At 31.2% G+C, this 19,955-nt stretch overlaps 3 protein-coding genes and 1 long non-coding RNA gene across 8 annotated transcripts; 2 read left to right on the forward strand and 2 right to left on the reverse strand.

Moving 5' to 3' along the window:
• Positions 1-70: 70 nt before the first annotated feature.
• LOC103579148 (uncharacterized) lies at positions 71-1,269 on the reverse strand. Its single transcript, XR_008403872.1, has 3 exons — positions 1,103-1,269; positions 982-1,041; positions 71-898 (listed from the first exon to the last, which is right to left on the reverse strand). It is a non-coding gene; the product is annotated as an uncharacterized LOC103579148 (long non-coding RNA).
• A 143-nt stretch (positions 1,270-1,412) lies between these two features.
• Positions 1,413-8,529, forward strand: LOC103579149 (nuclear pore complex protein Nup153). Its single transcript, XM_008560461.3, has 4 exons — positions 1,413-1,727; positions 2,249-6,502; positions 6,578-6,705; positions 6,771-8,529. The coding sequence occupies exons 1-4, from the start codon at positions 1,656-1,658 to the stop codon at positions 6,841-6,843; spliced, it is 4,527 nt and encodes a 1,508-aa protein (XP_008558683.1). The 5' UTR covers positions 1,413-1,655; the 3' UTR covers positions 6,844-8,529.
• Positions 8,530-9,420: 891 nt separating this feature from the next.
• On the reverse strand, positions 9,421-15,802 carry LOC103579151 (WW domain-containing adapter protein with coiled-coil homolog). Of its 4 annotated transcripts, none has more exons than XM_008560465.2 (11): positions 15,444-15,802; positions 15,046-15,079; positions 14,102-14,342; positions 13,575-13,660; positions 13,408-13,482; positions 13,123-13,321; positions 12,356-13,020; positions 11,831-11,972; positions 11,531-11,757; positions 10,960-11,087; positions 9,421-10,898 (listed from the first exon to the last, which is right to left on the reverse strand). In XM_008560465.2, exons 1-11 carry the CDS (start codon positions 15,482-15,484, stop codon positions 10,820-10,822), a joined length of 1,917 nt encoding a protein of 638 aa, XP_008558687.1. In that variant the 5' UTR covers positions 15,485-15,802; the 3' UTR covers positions 9,421-10,819. The 4 variants fall into 4 exon arrangements, with proteins under 4 accessions (XP_008558687.1, XP_008558686.1, XP_053595931.1 ...); XM_008560464.2 differs by having other exon boundaries at positions 14,102-14,345; positions 15,444-15,801; XM_053739956.1 differs by lacking the exon at positions 15,444-15,802 and adding an exon at positions 15,301-15,437.
• On the forward strand, positions 15,325-19,641 carry LOC103579150 (putative uncharacterized protein DDB_G0293878). 2 transcript variants are annotated; one of them, XM_008560463.2, is made up of 6 exons: positions 15,325-15,382; positions 15,886-15,956; positions 16,087-16,378; positions 16,461-18,811; positions 19,106-19,142; positions 19,212-19,641. In XM_008560463.2, exons 4-5 carry the CDS (start codon positions 17,695-17,697, stop codon positions 19,129-19,131), a joined length of 1,143 nt encoding a protein of 380 aa, XP_008558685.1. In that variant the 5' UTR covers positions 15,325-15,382; positions 15,886-15,956; positions 16,087-16,378; positions 16,461-17,694; the 3' UTR covers positions 19,132-19,142; positions 19,212-19,641. The 2 variants fall into 2 exon arrangements, with proteins under 2 accessions (XP_008558685.1, XP_008558684.1); XM_008560462.2 differs by lacking the exons at positions 19,106-19,142; positions 19,212-19,641 and having other exon boundaries at positions 16,461-19,098.
• Positions 19,642-19,955: the final 314 nt, after the last annotated feature.

The raw sequence follows: 19,955 nt of genomic DNA on the forward strand, positions 1-19,955 counted from the left end.
TATTTATATATTTAATTAATCGGTTTATAATTAACATTAAGTAAGTTAATAATATGATTGATGTTTATTTTTAAGATAAATAAATATTACAAGGATTGTGATGAAACTTTATAAATAAAAGAACTTTCAGTTATGAGCAAAGTCAAGAAAATAAAATATTTTAACATATAAACATAAGATTTTAACGGACGTGACTAATTTTAAACGCAAAAGAAATACGTCAGATATTTAACAAACATCCTTATACACTCGTTCCCAGGAAAAGAGCTAAGCGCTTTCTCTTAGCTTACAACTATCAACTATACAACACTCACCTAAATGTTATTTTACTCTGAAGAATTCTAGTCTTCTTGTTTCTGTACTATTCTACACTATTCCATTATATTATTGTCGTTTATTACAACTACTTTCCCTGAGTTAAATTATATATAAATATAGAAGAAGATTTATATTATTTATTTCTTTTGTCTTACCATAGTAAATTATTAACTTTTACTCAATTATGTAAAAAAATAAAAAAAAAAAAAATAAAACTGAGTAATAATTGATTTTTTATTAAAAAATGTCTCGTCAGAATTCAATTGTTTGTACGAACATTGATGAATAAAATGGCGGATTATTGCCGGCGTCTGATTCTGATGTTAAACGAAACAGTGGTGCCATTTTTGAATAAAGAAATGTCACGAAATATTTTCTCCCTGTACTCGTTTAAAAAAAGTTGAATGGTTTCAGAAACTTCGGCTAATTTATCTTCACTTGTGTTGTAAATATTTTTAGCCATTTCTTCAATGTCTTGACCAGAGAGTGGATAGTAGTTATTAATTACTCCACGCTGTACTAGGGTTGATATTATTTTAGTGTATACTTCTTTGTCACCGATTTGCAATTCTCGATTAAACTGCATTCAAAAAATACAAATCGGATAGTAACAAATTTAATTAATTATTTAATTGATAATTTTTACTAATATTAATTACTCACGATTTGAGAGAGACTTTTTTCCACTTTCATTGTGATAATTTTTGTCAAAGAAGAAATAACCTTAAATAAAATTCAAATTAACGACTTCGCAATTATAATAAATTTTTCAAAAAATAATTACCTGATGTATTAATTTTTAAAAATTTACTGCACGAATTTATTTTAAAAAAATTTGTTATAACGTCAGTACTTTGAAACTTAAAAACGTGTTAATTAATTATCTTAATTAGTAAAATGTGAGCTTGATATTTTTCATTGATAAATTGGACACCCAATCACCAAATTTTCAAATATATATTACTGTAGAAGCGCCACCTAGTGTCCGATAAAAAGCAAATTTAAAAATACCAATTTTTCGCGCGCGGAGTTTTGAAATTGTCGCGCCAGGCGGCGCCTTATCGGGAAAAGAAATTGTAGAGTTTATGCGCGGTCCGTTCCACTCGTTACACTCCCGCTCTAACCACCAGCGTACTGTTGGGTTAAAACGCAAAAATATATCCATCATCAAGAATGCTCCCGATAATTATCGAATCCCCACTTGGAGTGTGAATAATAATTAATAAGTGTATATTTATAAAAATAAGTTTTACGTTTTAAATAAATAGGGGTAGAGTGAAAGTGTAAGTGCTTTGAGTAATAATAAATAAATAAATATATATAACCAAGCGTGGAAAATGGCCAAGAGAAGTAACAACAACTCGGCTGGAAGACGGACTTACGGCGAGAAGCCGTACGATGCCAACAACGTGAGTTTAATTAGCTATTAATAAACAACTTAAACACTTGCTCATTTATTATTCATTGCATAAATATAAAAAATGAAATTTAAGTTTATAAATATATGTATTGTACTGATGTGATTGTCGGATGACAAGTAGCCTTGCTGGCTAAAATCATTGGCTGGGTTTTTTTTTTTTTTCTTAAAATAGGTCAGCAATTCATCTGCGTTTTTTCAATTCAAAATCACTATTTGCCGCCATAATTATAACTAAATAAATATATTACACAATTAGTCTTACGTAATTACAATATTTACTTAGATTAATTACAATACTTAATTTGAATTTATAAAATATTTCAAATCCACGCCATGCTCTGTACTTAACCTAAAAATTGTTACGACATCATTCGACATCTACATAAATCTATTGATTAAAATTTTTTTTTTTTGACATATTTACCAAGCGATTATTTATTTTTAATGCAATAAAGTATGAAAATTTTAAGTGTAAATATAATGAATTAATTTATTGATGTTTAATTTCAGTCATTTGTAAAAAAAATGGCCACTAAAGTGACGGATTTGATACCACAGAGATCGTGGATAAGCAAATGGTTCAATTCACCAGGTGGCAATGGCCTTGCTGCTGACCAGGATAATGCAGACGAGCAGGATGTCGAGGAAGAGTCACTTCAACCTCCGTCAAAGCGTCCATGCATTAGATTAGACGTAACGCATCCGACAGAAACCTTCAGAATTCAGTCGCGTAACCGCATCACCGGCAACACCACCAGTAATAATGCTAATATTATTAATAGAATTGATTATACAGCCAATAACATCAACAGCAATGAGCAGTATGAGCAAGATGTTGATGAAACGATGCCGGATTTCCCGCAGCCGATTGCTGGATCCAGTAGATCTTTTGCCGCATCAACGCCTACGTTACGTCTTCCCGGACGGTTGACTCATACAAAGTCTGATATTACACCTCTGGTTCACCAGCACCAGCGGCAGCAGGAACATCAGCAGCAGCAAATGAATATTGCAAATGGTGCTGATGACAATTCAGAGTCCAGTGAAAGTACCAGCGGCTGCAGTTCACTCATTCCACAGACAAGTAGACAAGACGGATTGTCTAATTTTATAATTTATCCATTTGCAAGTAAAAAAGGATTTACGAATGATAAATTGTCATTTACAAATCACTTGCAGTCACCAAGATCTTTGCTGTTCAATGGACGAGATTCGTTGAGCTCAAGGAGACCTAGTTTTAATGTATCAATGGTCAGTAATGATAACAGTCCTCTAGAACGTGGAACTGGACTGTCATCACCTTTTTACAGCGGCAACACAACATTCGGAGGTGCTAATGCGATCGGTAACTTCCGGTCAGCTCGTAGACCTGGACAGATGAATGAGTTCCAGTTGAGAGTACCCAAGAGGTCCAGTGTCCGCGTTAAGCCTTCAAATTCTTCAACGACAGACACTACGGGGATGAGCCAGACGGCTAAAAGAATTCTTGAAACACTTGAACATTTTTCATCTCCAATAACTGACGCCAAGAAGATTCCGGTTAAAGCTCCAATGAGTACTCTTGCGTCGAGGAAGCGAGCCCGTGAGGAAGAGACTATCAGTAGCAATAGTTTTGTCAGCAGTGTGGCACCTATTGGGTTGAGACACTTGACCAGAGAGCTAACGGTTCCAACGGTGCCGGACATGCTCAAGCTGAGGAGACGTCAGAGATTGACGAACACGACGCTCGCCGCTAGAAAAATAATTTCAGCACACAGTGAGCCTGCGCCGCAGGTAAAAGCTGCTGAGTATCACCTGAGGGCTGATAGCGATGATAAAAAATTCATGGGCAAACTCAGGACTAAAGCTAAGAAAAAAGTTGATCTAGATGAACCTGCGGAGACGGTCAATCTCACCCACATACCTCTACCTATCACAACATTGCCGAGCTTTGATATACCGATACCCGAGTCATCAAAAAATAATTCGAACAATGTTGTCAATAATATAAATACCAGTACCAATAAATCTGGTACAAGTACGGGAGTAGAGACTAAACCAATTTCTCCGTTAAAAGAAACGGAGTCGTTTAAATTTTCTAGTCCCATTAAATTTGCTGGAGCTGACACAAGTCTAGAGTCAGACGGGCAGTTCACTTTCTCTCAGCCGATAAAACCCAGCCAGGAATCACCCGCTAGTAAAACAACGGCAACATCAATGCCTACTTTCAAATTTACGTCATCCAAAACAACAGCTAATTTCAATTCAACTGGAGACAACAGCAGTCAGCCATCAACGAACTTTATGTGGTCGGGATCGTCAACGGCACCGAGACCCAAAGAAAAAAAAGTAGTTGAGACTAAACCTGATGAATTACAAGTAGCTGGCAGTGTTATGGATATTCTTGGCAAGAAAACAGACAAATCGGAAGTTAAAATCTGGGAGTGTCGGGAATGTTTTATAAAAAATAATGACAGTGATGATCAGTGTATCGCTTGTAAAGCACGCAAGTCTGATTCATCTAAAAAAATGTCTTTATCATCAGCCTCTACAGTTTCTGCTGCTGCTGTCACTACTGATTCTGCTGCTGGAGGACAAACACAGACGCAGTTTGGCACTAAATTTAAATTAAACGATAAATGGGAATGTAATTGTTGTCTGGTAAGGAATCCAATGACAGAAACAAAGTGTCTGTCTTGCATGGCGCCAAGGCAAGATAACAATGCCAGCAAGTTATCAACGTCTACAAAGACCGAAGTTCCAAAAGCTGAAGTTAAAGACAAAACTAAAGCAGCTGAAGGAACATGGGAATGTCCGGGTTGTATGTTGAAGAATCCGTCTAGTGTAATAACATGTCCGTGCTGCCATGCATCGAAGCCTGGACTAGTTAAGACTGCGGTTAAAAATACCGAGTCTGTTTTGAAGGTCGACCAAAAAGTAGCCAAGACATGGGAATGTCCCTCTTGTATGGTAAGAAATAATTTAACAGCTTCCACCTGCGTCTGCTGCACCACTCCTTGTCCAGACAAATCGTTAGTCAAAGAGGACAACAAATCATCACCAGTTCAATCGTCGTTGCCAGTAACCAGCGGGTTTGGTGATAAATTCAAAAAACCAGCGGGCGCGTGGACGTGTGACAGCTGTATGGTTCAAAATAAATCTGATGTTACCGAGTGCGTGGCATGCGGTGGCTTGAAACCTGGAGCTACTGCAGACAAAAGCAAGAAAGCAGAAAATACTCCAATGCCGTTCTCATTTGGTATTCCTCCGGGTGCCCAACCTCAGCTGGGAGCAAAGACCGATGATAAAAAGTCTGATAGCACGACAAATGGGTTTACGTTTGCAGCACCCACGTCTCAAGCTAAACCATCATTTACTTTTGGCATTCCATCGACGGAAAAATCCGAACCCACGGGATTTAAATTTTCCGCTCCTACGACGACTATCGCTGAGCCTAAAACTGCTGAAAATAATCAGACTCCAGCAAGTGGATTTACCTTTGGAGTACCCAAGACAGTGGAAAAAGTTGCGGATAAAGTAAATGAGGAAGACAAACCCAAGCCAATGTTTTCATTCGGTGCACCGAAAACTGTTGAGAAGGAAAAATCTATCATTTTTTCTAATCCGTTGACTGTAGACAGTCAAGTTAATTCCCAAGATAAAGCTCCAGAGAAATCCGTTACATTTTCATTTGTTCCACCAGGATCTGTAGCAAGTGCTGGTAGTGATGCAGGAACTACCAGTAGTTCTACGGCTGCTTTCACATTCTCCGAGCCTAAAGTCTCTACATCAACCCCTGAGACAATTAAATTTGGACAGACACAATCTCCATTAGTTTCAGCAACGACCACATCAGGGTTTTCATTCACGAGACCTAAATTTACGGATTCATCAGCCCCTCCGGAAAAGAAAGCTGCGTTAACTTTTGGTAGCGGCTCTGGAACAGCGGCTCCAGTTTTTGGACTTGGATCTGCTGCTGCTCCATCAGCAGAAGAGAAGTCATCGCCCTTTGAAATTGCAGATAAATCTAAAACACCATTTACGTTGGATAAAAAACCAGGGTTTGGTATTGAGACTAAACCAGCTGGATTTGGAGAAGAAAATAAAACACCAGCGACATTCGGTAGCAGTAGTAATACTGCTACCAGTGATAAATCAATGTTCAATACCGGATCAACAGCACCACCAGCTTTTGGCTCAGCACCAACTACTTCAACTCCATCATTATTTGGTTCAACTCCAGCGTCCAGTATTTTCGGGACCGGTACCACGAATTTTGGAACGTCATCTTCAGCAACACCCAGTATATTTTCAGCAGTTAAATCCACAGAGACACCAGCACCAGCAACAAATAATCAAGGATTATTTTCATTTGGCGCAGCGTCAACCCCAAGTACCCAAAATACTACCGGAGGTTTCAATTTCACTGGAACAAATAACACACCTGCGACGCAAAAACCTATGTTTAGCTTCGGCAGCAATGCAGCATCTCCAGCCCCATCTGTAACCCCTTCATCAGACACCGGATTCGGTACACAAAATTTCGGTAGTTCTGCATCGTCTCAACCAGCGGCATTTTCTTTCAATCCACCAAAAGCTGATCCTCCAGCCTTTGGACAACCGTCCGCTACACCGCTTCCTAGTATTTTTAATAATCAAGCTTCCGGTTCACTGGGACAGACACCTGGGTCAGCTAATATGTTTAACTTTGGATCCGCTGCTCCTCCCACTGGTTCATCAACTGCCAGTGGTTCTAGTGGATTTAGTTTTAATACCGGATTGAATGTAAGTTTTTTTTTTTATTTTAATTAATACTAATTAATAATAATTATAATTTATTTATTTATTTATTTATTATAGACACCAGCAACACCAGCATCAGGTGGTTTCAATTTTAATCCCGCAAATTCATCACCTGCGATCGCCTTTGATCCTAATTCGCGGCCGTCATTTAATTTTACTGGCGGCAGTGCAGTCGCCCAATTTAGGTAATTATTAATTTAATTTAATTAATTACTTAATTGTTTAATTAATATATTTATTATTATTTTAGCGCAACACCACAGCAAGCTGTAACGCAAAGAAAAATAAAACGAGCAGTAAGAAGAATGCATCCAAGAACTTGAATAATTGTTATAATTATTATTTTAAAAAATAAATTTTTACAACTGCGAATAATTCGTGTGGTAAAAAAAAAATTAGTGATCTACTGTATAATTAATTAATTAAAAAAAAAAAAATAAATACGCGAGATAGATGAACAAGAAGCCAATAAGACAGTTGCTGATGAAGCAATTATTAGGTCACGCATAAATTAAAATTATTAAATTCCCGAGTGGCTTTGCTCGTAAAATTTATGTAAAAAAAAATAATAAAATTTAATTAATTAATAAAAGAAAAAAATTAATAAGTAAAAGCAACAAGTAACGAGTTTAAATTGTTGAGTGCAACTACTCGTGTATCGCGCACACAATTTATTGAAATTAAAAGAAAAAGTTTAAAATATATTTATAAATAATTATAATTTAAAAATATTCGCGCGTAATGACTGCAATAAAATGTAACGTCGAAAGATAATTAATACGATGACGAATACCTATGAGGATTTAGCAATTTATCGACAGTTAACTTTGAGCTTATAAATAAAAATATTCAAAATTCGAGTTAGTATGACATGAGAAAAACTAAATTATTAATTTAAAAATATCAACTAATTAATTGCGGGTATTTTTAATGGGATTAGTATCCAATTATTATCATTATATTTTTTTTTTCAGGTAAGTATCAGCGACTTTACAAAACTTGCGGCAAAATTATTTTAATATATCATTTTTGATTAATTTTTTTTTTTATCACGAGACACGGGTGTCTGTTTGAATATTTTTTCTTTATAATTTTTATAAATTATTAACATTTTGTAAAGAAAGTTACGATTATTAATATTGTTGCAAGTGATGTAATTACGCTAATAAAAAAAAAAATATATCAGTGGTTACGATACGAGTTCTACTTTAATTGTATTTTAGTTAGGACACTCAAGAAACAGTTTTTGAACAATTGTTTGTAAAAAATACTGTTTCTTGTAAATAAAATAAAATAAAAAGTAATAATTACTTAAAAAAAATAAAAAAAAATTCAAATATTGTAACATAATACTAAAATGGCATTCGGATAGTACAAATAATAAAATACGATTTGCCCAATCGTTTCCATTGAGTAGATAAAATTTTATATTTTTTTTATATATATAAAGAAAAAAGAAACTGAATGATTAATGATTAATCTAATAAGTAAAAATAAAAAATAATAAATAAACTGAATGCCATTTTCGTTAGAATATTAAATGATAATTAATTAATCAATTAATTATTAATAATAATAATTATAATTATTATAATATAATAAATATAAATAATTGCTAAGTGTTTTATTGTAGGATCAAAAAATACCAAGTGAACATAAAGCTGAATAAAAAAATAAATTCAAATTAAAAGTCATTGATTTAAAATAGTTATAGTTATTAGTTATTAATTAATTCATTGACCATTATTATTATTAATCATTTTTCGGAGGTTCTTTAATAAGTATTCTTTTAATTCACCTCAACTTATATTTTTACCAGCAATTGATGTAATTCCGAGCTACTATATATTTTTCTCCATTTATTTAAAATCATTTTCAGACTGAAGATGGAAATAAAAACTTGTTATCATAATTAAAAAAGAAATTATTTTTATTGTTTGTTCATTCGTTTTCTCTAATTAATATTTTATTGTATTACTAGTTTTTTTTTATTTCCTGCGAGTTAATAACTTGAAGAAAATGTTTTTTTTTTTTTTTTTTACATTAGTTAGGACTAATGACCACTTTAAATCTCATTACTGATCATTATTGAATAATTAACGGTGATAAATAATTATTATAATTATTTAATATTTTTTTTTTTAGTCTCTGACTTTCTAGTAATGAAAAATAAATTTTTGTGCATTTAAATTATTTAAATATTTTATAATTGCTAATTATTTTGTGAAATTTTTATCCACAAGAAATTTTAAAATCTTAATTACTCATGTAAATTTCGGATTTAATTATTTGAGTTAATTTTTAAAAATAATTGTCTGCAGAAATAATTGAAGTTTAATTGATTAATTAATGAAATTATTTATGGCAAAATATAATAAGTGATAAATTGCAAATGAATTATTTTTATTAATCTACAAATTGATAAATATCTAAATAAAAAAAAGTTTTAAAAAATATTTTTTATCACCAGAAATACCTGACTGAAAAAAATCACTAGACTACTAAACAATTATAATTCTAAAAAGTAATAATAAAGTTTCAAATGATCAGTAATGATATTTTTTGTTAAAAATACAATTAATTGTCCCTTAATTTTAATTATTACTTATACTTATTTATTATTAATTATAATTTGTCAACAATTGTGTAAAAAAACAACTAAAGTAATAGGGTAAAGACACTAATAATCAATCCCATTTAATTTAATAATCATAATAAAGAAATTATATACATTTTTTTAATCAATTTATTAAAGAAATGTAATTAAAACTAATAATTAATTAAATAATATTTAAGTTGTAAAAATTATTATTAGAAAATTTTAAATACTTACAATCTATAGTTATAATTTAATTAACTATTTAATAGTCAATTTATAAAAATTATAATACAAATAAATAGAACGACGTTGATCTTTTTAGTAATCAACCACCAGTGACTTTACCCTATTTTATTTATTTATTCAATTAATTAATTAATTAATTAATTAGTTATCAATTATTTAATAATGATTGTTTATATTTAATAATTATTTTTCCGTATCTAATTACAAGGAAATTATAAAAAGCAAATCTACGCGCAACAAAAGCATTTTTTTATACTCATTAATTTATTATTTCTATGGTGAGATAATTAAATTAATTTGTTTTTATTTAATTATTATTTTTTTTACAAATGACGATTGGAATAAGCCAACTTTTTTTTTAAATTTGCCGGCAAGACTTATTGACCCAATAGACTTTTTTGGTAATAAAAAATAATAAACAATAAGATTCTGGTGAAAAAAAAAATATTATTAATTAATTAATTAATGCATTAAAAAAGTATATAAAAAATTGTTAATAAAATGGTCAATAAATTCTGCTATTATAATATTTTAATATATATATTTATTTATATATATTTATTCATTTTTTATTTTATTAATCGTACTCACGATTTAAATATTTTATTTTTAAAAAAATTTTTCTATCGTCTTGAAATACTTAAAATGCTGTCTTGTTTTTTAAGATAAGAAACACTTTTGTCACAACACAAGTAGTACAAAGATGTGAATTTTTTTTTTTTTTTAAATATAATTTATACAATTCAGTACAAGTATTCAAAGTTTATTAATTAATATTTAAATAATGAAAAAAAAAAAAAGTTCTAAAGTCATTAATTTTTTTCCCCTATACTAAATTACGAATGTAATTAATTAATTAATATTAATTTAATGTAACTGCTTTGCGGGGATAGGCCTAATGCGTTTTCCCAGAGAGGTGTTTAATATATTTCTTATTTTTTAAATTATTTATTAATCAATTAATTAATAATTTATTGATTAATTAATCATTTATTTATATCCTTTATAATTAATCGGTAATTATTATAAATGTATAATGATAACGAGGATGACGTGACGACAATGATAATGATAAAAACGACAATGCTAAATGACGATAAAAATTAATTATGATGATAATAATAATAGTAATAATTAATTATTAATTAAAAATAGATTGAGAAGCAAAGCCTATCCTCTCTAGGCAGCCCAATCATTATTCGCTAATTCATATCACTTCTATTATATTAATGACATAATTTAGGTACATTTCTTAATTAATTTTTTTTTTTATTTTTTTCAAATTTTTTTCTTTAATTTTAATATTTATGAGAATATTAATAATTATGTTTTTATTCTTGTTTACTTGCGTGAATTAATTATATGTTCCTTCATTATCATTATTATTAATATTATTATTATTATTATTATTATTAATAATTAATTAATTAATAATTTTTATAAAGTCCCTTACACTAAGAGTCGTCAGACATAAAGGAGTTTTGGGATTTCAGCTTCTCCAGAGTTTTTATTTGTTGGCGAAGAAATAATATCCTGTAACATAAAATATATTATTAGTATTATTTACTAATTAATTAGTTAATTTATTAATTACCTTTGTTCTTGTAATGTTGCTTGAATCTCAGTGAGCCTCACTAATGATCGTGCAGTCTTAAGCTCTGCTGAAACTCTAGTACATTGTAAACTCCCCATAGTATGTGCTTCTTCACTTAATTTTTGGGCCTAATTAATTATTAAAAAATTAATTATTATAATTATTCAATACTAATGTGACAGGAAAAAAAAATTGTAGTTACTACAACAGCAGCTGTACTTGGAGTTACTAGTTCTGCAACAATTAAACTGAATACAGTTCAACCGAGGGCACTTCAGTAGAAATGTACAGTGGGTGTCGTTCAGTTGAACTGTCCGCGGTTCAATAGTCGCGGGACCGAAGTTACTACATTTTAGAGTAAAGAAATTTCAACTCCAACTTGGAATAACGTCAACCACACGTGTAGTAATGTCACTACTATTTATGTAGTATATTTTACTACATATTGGAGTACTCGCAATATCATGGTTGGAAGAACTACAATTTCTTTTCCGTGTAACTTTAAATTAAATTATCAATTAACTTGAAGAATAAAAAAAAAACTAGTGTAAATAAATAGTATTAGACATACTTGTTTTTCAAGAATATCAGCAGGAAAAGCGCGGACATGTTGAGTCAGATCTTCCCGATAATGATTTGCAAGTGACGGTGTCAGAGAAGGTGTCAATGGTGGCTGAACTCTTGAAAGCGCTTGGAGACCTCCACCATTACCGAGACTACCAAGAGAACCCAGTGTGCTGACTCCCTGCAGCGAACTTAGTCCCTGAACGCCGGCATTCAATCCTCCAGGACTCACCACTAGTTATGATACAAAATATTAGTGAATTCTATCCCAACTTCCTTAAATTTTTAAATTATTGTCGATAATTACTCTTTCTAGCATCAATGCAATCCTGTGTCTCTGAATGTGTTGGGGTCGGCGGGCCCTCATTCGTCAAATTGACATTACCGCTAGTATCAACTTTTAGCGGTGCCATAAGATCATTACCTCCTCGATCACTACTTCCTGATTGCTGAATAATTTAAATGAAAAATTATCAACCACTCAATTAATATGTAATCTAATAAAAAAATTTGGTGTGTGCGAATCGAATCGAACAGAATAATTCGAAACTTCAAATAATTGATCAATTTTATAATTATTTGTAACAAAAATAATTTTTTCGTAGATTCGTATCTGAGCTCTATTTACCTCTGACAGAAATTTGAATTATTGAAAAAAATATTACAATTTTCAGCTGTTCAAAAATTTTCGAATAATTTGTGAACTCACGAAAAACTCGAAAACTTACAAATGATTTGGTTTTAAATTCAAATCAATTTGATACAAATAATTTGTAAGTTTAAACTATTCGCACACTTCTAAAAAAATGAATAAAATAAATAAATAACTCACTTGTCGCGACAAAAAAATAGCAGTCTGTATAGTTTGAAGTGCTTTCTGTGGCGTAATATCATTCTGATCCTTACTACCAGTTATTTGCGACAACAATCTTGGTAAATTAGCAAGAGTAACCGGCGGTCCAGGTGCATTGCTATTGCCGGGTTGACTACTGTGCGTCGTAGGTGAGGTCGACAATTTACCAGTTGACTGTGATGACAATGATGTAGGGGGATGCGAGGCCAGTCGCGGTAACGCGGTAGCCAGAAGAACGGGCCCCTGTGGCAGTGTATCGTGCAAAGATGTCTGTGGTTCAGAGGTCGGCGTTGAATCACCCGGAGATATGTCCATGTCCTGTGACTGACGTTCACCACCACACATGTCATCTCTGTCACGTTGCTGCTCACGTTCACGCTGCTGTTGCTGTAATTCGCGTTCACGCTCGCGCTGTTCTCGGTCACGCTCCCGCTCCCGTTGCTCGCGATCACGTTCACGTTGTTCTTTATCACGCTCACGTGAGGACAACGACAACAATTCATCTCTGCTTGGACCACCCACACTATTGCTGGCTTGATTGCTACCTGAACACGATCCCCAGTACTCGCGTTTGTCTGTTTGTCGAGATTTACCGTCTCTTATATTGCTACTGTTTGCTCGCGAGTTGGAATGTTTATCATGACCTTTATAATTATTATTATTATTAATAAGTATTAATTATTATTTTAAATTCATTAGACTAAACAATTATATAATATTCATAATTTTTATTTTAAAATACATACTTGACCTAGATGAATAATCATTCGATTGACGTTGCCTGCTGTCATTTCGGACTATCCATTCACGTGGTTTTTCCCACTGTGATACTTCTGTTTTGCAATTGTAATAATACTTTTTACCTGATGAACTCAAGTGTTCTGACCAGTCGCCAAATCTTGCAGCTCTTTCCACAACACCACCTCGTTCATCACCTCTCTTATCCTATAATCCATAAATAAAAAAACTCAAACATAATCCACCGACACCAACAAAATAAACTTTTATTAAATTATTAAAATCAAATATACCTGACAAGAGTTATGCGCAGGTTTACGCTGCGACGATTCTCGTGAGGAATTTGATAATTTTATGGGATGTAAGATCTTAAAAAAATATGACAAATAAAATTAAAAAATAAGCTGAGACAATGAGGATTTTATTCATCAGCTTTTAGTTTAAATAAATATTAAGTTACCTCTCCGCCACTCCTGTCATGATTGGTCCTGTGCTCAGAGTCCCGACTGTCACGGCTTCTCTTGTCTTTTGGAGATCGTGCACAATCTAGACATACAAGCATGAATAAGCTGAAAATTATCAAACAGTCATCTTTCTACCTGACGTAAAATCTATTCAAACTCTTGATACTCTCGTAAGCAAGTTAATTAATAGACAATTAATTAATTAGTGTTTTTATGGAATCCCAAGTAGCACAGAGACAACTTTAAGATGCCCTTTAAAAGGATAAGACAAATTTCATTTTGTCGTCATTTGTATCAAGTCTTTTAGGTAAAGTAAGACACCCAGTACCTGATCAGGGAACTAGATCAAAAGATCTAGTTGACATATCATGGCACCAATATGTTAACAAATTTCTGATCGTTTTGTCAACATGTTGGTGTCTTGATAAGTCAAAAAAAACAGACTAAAAACTGATATCTTATAGATGTCAAAAAAGCAAGTGCTACTTGGGATATCAAATAAAAGTTTATACAAAATAAGTACCGGAATACTTTTCGCGTGAAGAAGATAACTTATAGTCTCTATTTTCTCTCTCCTTCTTATAAAGAGGTTTGGTTGTGTAGCTACGTGGACTCTCGCGTTCCACAGGCATGCCCATGCCCAGTCCACCAGCTGGACTATACGAATTCCCATTTGGAGAATCGCGCATTCGGCCCTCGTAACGATTGTCCGATGATACTGTTGATGATGGATATCCACCTTTTGAACCGCTGTACTTGGCGTTCTGCTTCAACAAACAATTCATCAACAATTACCTCTTTGTCATCAACAATCACCAGCAGTATAAATTAACCGACTGTTCTCAAATAATTAAACAAAAAACAACTACTAATTAACTTGATATTTAATTAAATACCAGAGATTTATATTCTTTTCACACAGCCTAGATTATTGATTTTTTTCTCAGGGTGAGGTTATGTTGTCATTTTTATCTAGACCATCAACCACTCAAGTTTTAATTATTATTAAAATAACTATTCCCATTGTTTAATTGTTTTATATTTATAAACAATAATTGATATTTAGTATGACGTAAAATTAATTAACAAAGTCAATGACATAAATTTTTTCTAGATAATTAATGCATTTAATTAATAATGTATTTAGTTAATAATTTGAATAATTAGCGATGAATTTAATTAAAAGTCGAAAAATAATTTTCTGAGGAAAAGAAATTTTAAAATTGAAAGCAAAATTTAAATGTAAAATGACAATAAAAATTCTAAATAGCCAAGTAATTGAATTGCTGTCAACATCAGACATTTTAATGTCCTCAATAAAAAAGCGAATTTAAAAAAATAAGTAAATAAATAAATAATAATGTTTGTATTTAAATTAACAATTAAAATCCATTTAGTTGTTTCAATAATTAATTAATTAATAAAGTAATAAACAAATATATCAATTTATCCCCTCCAAATATTTACCTGATAGGGATGGGTTTGGTGCTTTTCGAAGTACCTGTAATGAGAATAAAAAAAAACTAATTAGTAAATGATTATTAAAAAAGTAAATAAAGTGTAAAAAATGTAAATAATGATATAAGTAAATAAATAAATAGACAAGTTAAAATTCAATGGCGGTTGTGATAATCGAGTCGAGTTGATGAGGTTCAAGTGGTAAAATAAATAAAAAATGATTTTGGTGGATAAATAAATGTAAATATTTATGGAAAAGTGTACGTCAGTGTTAATTATCGAGTGTGATGTTGATGGAGAAAGTACGTGTTGATTAATTGAGACAGTGGGCAGATAAAACATCGGGGTGAAAAAAAAATATAATATTTAAGATTGTCGAATAAAGTGTTGTCTTCCTGGTGTCCTACCCATCGCTGATCCTTTGTGGTTTCCTCGCATGCATTACCATCAATGCCGGTATCTTTATTTAATTCGCGGCTCTCGGTTTTATATTTATATATATATTTAATAATATATCAAATTAATGTCATGAAAATAACATTAACGTTTGGATTGTAACAGTCAACTTTCATCCTACCCGGACGCCATGTCACTTCTTTAGTTCTTTGGTGAAACGAACCGCAGTCTTTATTCGAGTACCCGAGTTTAAATCGCTGGGTTCACTTCCATGAGTACATTCACTTGCAAAATACACGAGGTGATTTCGGAATCATCTGCGATTCCTACTGTAACCTCAAGCTCCTGCTTCAATTCAACCAAATTTTGTATACAGCTGTCACTGTTCCTCCTGTACCTTCACTTTTATTTTCTCAGTCGGTAAAATATTTTATTATTATTATTTTGTTGCAGTACTGTACTGACATCTGTTAGTTGTAACTTTGGCTGCGACCACGGACTTCAGTTCTGCTGTCAAATATTTTGTAAAAAACTTTTTATTATTTTCATTTTACCCATTAATTATTTTATGGAAATTATTTGAATAATTTAAAAAATTTCGTTGATGATAATTAATTTTTTGTACCTTTTAAAACGAGTATTTATTTTTTTAAGTTTGAAAACTGTCTCTGCTCACGGGAGAATCAACTGATGATGACATCTTGTAGTTAAAAAATATATTTTTTTTAATATATATGACATATAGTTTTCTAATGGATGCGATTCACGCAGTGGTTGATTGTGCGTTTATTATTTTATAAATAAACAACTTTTTTGAAAATTTAAGACGAGATAAATTTGTTCATTTCACATATATGAGATTTTAACATAAGATTGACTTTAAGATTTTGATTTAAAAGTTTTGAGGGAAAGTTTGAACTGACAGCTAAAAATTGTAAACAATCAAGTAAGTAGATGTTTTATTATAAATATATGATTATTTGTAGTAATTATAGTGAGTAAGCAATTTAAATTGTAATTATTTTTAGAAGAATGTCAGAGTGACAGAAGTACAGTCTGTGTAACGAAAACGCAATAAGTAAAGACGAAACAATGAAAAATAATAAATACAAAAGCGACGAGAGTATGGAGGAACGGTTTAGCTGGTGCACCAGCTTCAACAAAGATCTCTGTAATAGTATCGCCAAACAAAATCACACAATTCTCGTAAATTTATTGTGTGTGTACATAAAAAAAGTGTCTGATGAAGCCGTAGAATTTTATCGCCAACCTGGACTGGCAGATAAATTATCGAATCACATAAATCGTACCCTGACTTTTTTTTATTTTTACTGGGCTGACATAAAAGAGCAGTGTGATGACCAAGTAACTTATTTGTATTTAAACAAAATATCTGATTTGCTGTCAATTTACGTAAACCTGGAACTGACATCAGCAAACAATGCGACCACTAAATTATTGAGTACACTTTTTATTTATCTAGACAATTCAACGGAGCACGTACTGAGAGTTTTATTTAATGCCAAGCTCACAAAAACTAATCACCAGGTTTACGATACGATTTTTCGCAAATGTTTCAGCAAGACAAGTGTCTCAGTAACGAGCGAATCGTATGTATGACAGTTGCTGGGACTCAAACTCTGGAGAAGTCTCAAAGACACTCCGGAAGAAGTTGAAAAAATCGAGGATACTGCTGTCAAGTTACTGGGGATTCGTCCACCGGATTTACCGCCACCTCTAGCTGACTTATTGCCTCGTAATATTTCGAACACGACTCGTGAGTGGATGCAACAGTCGTTTGATGCCCGTCTTCTCTGGAATGATTTAATCAACCGCGATAATATTAAATCAGTATCTCCAGTTGTTGATGCCGGGTCCTAGCAATTGCTCAACTTCGCCGTGGGGTCAAGAACACGACGAAGTTTTACGTATTCGAAAGAAAGTTTTAAAAATAGCAGACGTAAAGGACTTGGCAAGGTGATACATATCGATCTGACGGACGATGAACCCAAAGAAACACGCGGGGATAAAAACGTAAATAAAAAGTCGAGAGATAGTAAAGTGAGGAGTCTTGGGTGGTTGAAAAAAATTGTTGAACAGGATAAAGTTAAAAGAAAAAACGAACGAATAAAAAGTAATGCTGATGTGCAGATTGTTGATGCCCACAGTACTGGTAATTCTTCTGATATTATAAATGATAAGCTACCAAATTATAAACCTGTATTTGTTAATGAAGTTAGTGAGAGTAAACCCACGAATTTAATGTGTCAAGATATAAATAACAGTACCTCAACTCAAGCTACCGCTAATAGTAGTAATAATAATATTAATAATAATAATAATAATAACAATAGCAAACCAGATGATTTATTATTTTATAACGATAAATTACTTTGTGATGTGACTGGTAATCAGTCTTGTTCTGGTGGGAATAAAAGTTCAAAGGATGTACAGGAATTAATTTTAAATAATAGATCTAGGAAAATTATGGCTGATGATGATAATGATAATGATTATGATAAACGTATTAATTTAAATGATATTAATAGTATTAATAATTTAGAAATGTGTCCTGTAACGACGACTGTCAGCTCGGAAGACTTGTCCGGTGATGGTATTTTTTGGGACGATGTTAATTTATTTAAGTATTCTGATTATAAATTAGAATTTGACATTGATGATAATTATTCAAATTTAAAACCGACAAATTCAGCGGATAATGATTTAATGAGGAGAGTTAATGATAGTGATGAAGTTATTTTGAAGGAGACAGTTGATAGTATCGATGAGTATGAAAATAATGAAATGCTCGATAATATTTTGCAAGATATGCCGATTGATTCGATGCCGATATCGAGACCTGGTAACTGGAGTTACTTGTTCGATTGTCATCTTGCTAATATTGAGTCTCCCGATGCGATATTGTCCAGCACGGAGCTGATTGACCCGAAACTTACCAACAAAAGTAAGGGTATAAAGACTTTTTCAAAACATAATTACATGGTTTCATTGGGACTGAGTAAGAAAGAGTTAAATGATGAAAGAATCGACGGCGGCGAAGATCGATTTGATTGTGGATTAAATGAAGGGAAAGAGAGCTTTAAAAATGATGGGGAAAATTTACTTACAGTTGATATTGATAAGAGAGATTTTAATGATTTCGCTAAACAGTCTTCCTCAGGTGTCTCCTCTACTACTTCCATTATTTCTAAACAATCTGAAATGGCCAGAGTCAATGATTGCGATTTTGTTGATGCAAAAAGATCTAATCGTCAAAGGAAGATTAGGAAAAGTTGTTTGAAGAGTAATAGTGAGCCTGCTTTGAAGAAAAAGAAGAAAAATAATATTTATCAACACGGAAGATTACATTTGAAAAAAGGTATAAGACTGATATATATTAATATCAATATTTTTATTTAAATTAACTTTTTCTTAACTCGAGTCTCAAATTTTATCAGAGATAAATTTTTAATTTTAAGTTACGAGAAAAAAAATTTATTACTTAGAGATATTATTTTTTTTAATGAAATTTGTTTTTAAATATTGAAAGTAATTTAAATACAACACTGAAGATCATCAATGAAGATATTAATAAATAAGACTGTGATTCTGTGATAAATAAATATATTAATTATCAATTAATTACTTAAATTTATATAAACTATTATTACAGATCGTGATTCAATAAAAAAAAATTGACAAGTTATTGGGTAAGTTTTTAGTTTTTATTAATTGTGTTGTAAAAAAAAATAATAATTAACTTCTTATTTTAATTGAAGCTTGAGGATGCAGATTTCAACGCTTAGATCAAGATTACTCCATAAAATAATCCAAACAGTATTTTATAATTACGTGAAAAAAAAAATTCAATGCAATTGCAATTTTTTAATACAATTTAATTAAGCCAACGTGTTCAGATTTATATTTTAAATTACTATTTTATATATAAATAATTATAATTACAATTATGCTAAACTTTTAAGCGTTTAAGGTATATTTAATCAGTGCCATTTTTATTTTACTTAATTGTAATTAAAAAGTATTTCAAACACTTAAAAAGTGCCCACTCTTCATTATTCATTGGATTATACATTATATAATAAAAATCTATACTTCATTATATATTTTTTTTACGACTGAAAAACTTAAAGAAAAAAATATTAATAGTAATTTTTTTTTAATAATTAATTAATATTTAAACTAGTGTGTAAAACTTATTTGAGTTTTAAAATTAAAGAAGTCTAGATAATATTCAGTATACTAGTTAATGTGCAGAGTAATTAATTAGAAAATAATTTAATACATAAATATTTACTTATTTATTTAATTAATTATTTTTATTTTTATATTCGTCATATATTAATAATTAAATAGAAATTAAATTTTTTTTCTAGTCTAAATTTTTTTTTAGTACAAATAATGTCTACACGACCTAGCCATCAAAATTTTAAATGGAGGGTAAAATTAATCTCTGTGGAAAAATTTAAAGATTTGTAATTTAATTTTTTGTATTTTAAATTAGA

This window comes from Microplitis demolitor, chromosome 6, assembly GCF_026212275.2.
Source record: "Microplitis demolitor isolate Queensland-Clemson2020A chromosome 6, iyMicDemo2.1a, whole genome shotgun sequence".
NCBI lineage: Eukaryota > Metazoa > Arthropoda > Insecta > Hymenoptera > Braconidae > Microplitis > Microplitis demolitor.

What these genes read in the sequence shown, in the direction of transcription:
- LOC103579149 (XM_008560461.3), top strand. Translation starts at nt 1,656, where the DNA reads ATGGCCAAGAGAAGTAACAACAACTCGGCTGGAAGACGGACTTACGGC. An exon ending in GTTTTAATACCGGATTGAAT is followed by an intron (nt 6,503 to 6,577) that starts GTAAGTTTTTTT and finishes TATTTATTATAG; the next exon opens with ACACCAGCAACACCAGCATC. An exon ending in AGTGCAGTCGCCCAATTTAG is followed by an intron (nt 6,706 to 6,770) that starts GTAATTATTAAT and finishes TTATTATTTTAG; the next exon opens with CGCAACACCACAGCAAGCTG.
- LOC103579150 (XM_008560462.2), top strand. Translation starts at nt 17,695, where the DNA reads ATGTGTCAAGATATAAATAACAGTACCTCAACTCAAGCTACCGCTAAT.
- LOC103579151 (XM_008560464.2), bottom strand. Translation starts at nt 15,484, where the DNA reads ATGGTAATGCATGCGAGGAAACCACAAAGGATCAGCGATGG. An exon ending in CTATTTTTTTGTCGCGACAA is followed by an intron (nt 11,973 to 12,355) that starts GTGAGTTATTTA and finishes TAAATTATTCAG; the next exon opens with CAATCAGGAAGTAGTGATCG. An exon ending in TTGCATTGATGCTAGAAAGA is followed by an intron (nt 11,758 to 11,830) that starts GTAATTATCGAC and finishes TATCATAACTAG; the next exon opens with TGGTGAGTCCTGGAGGATTG.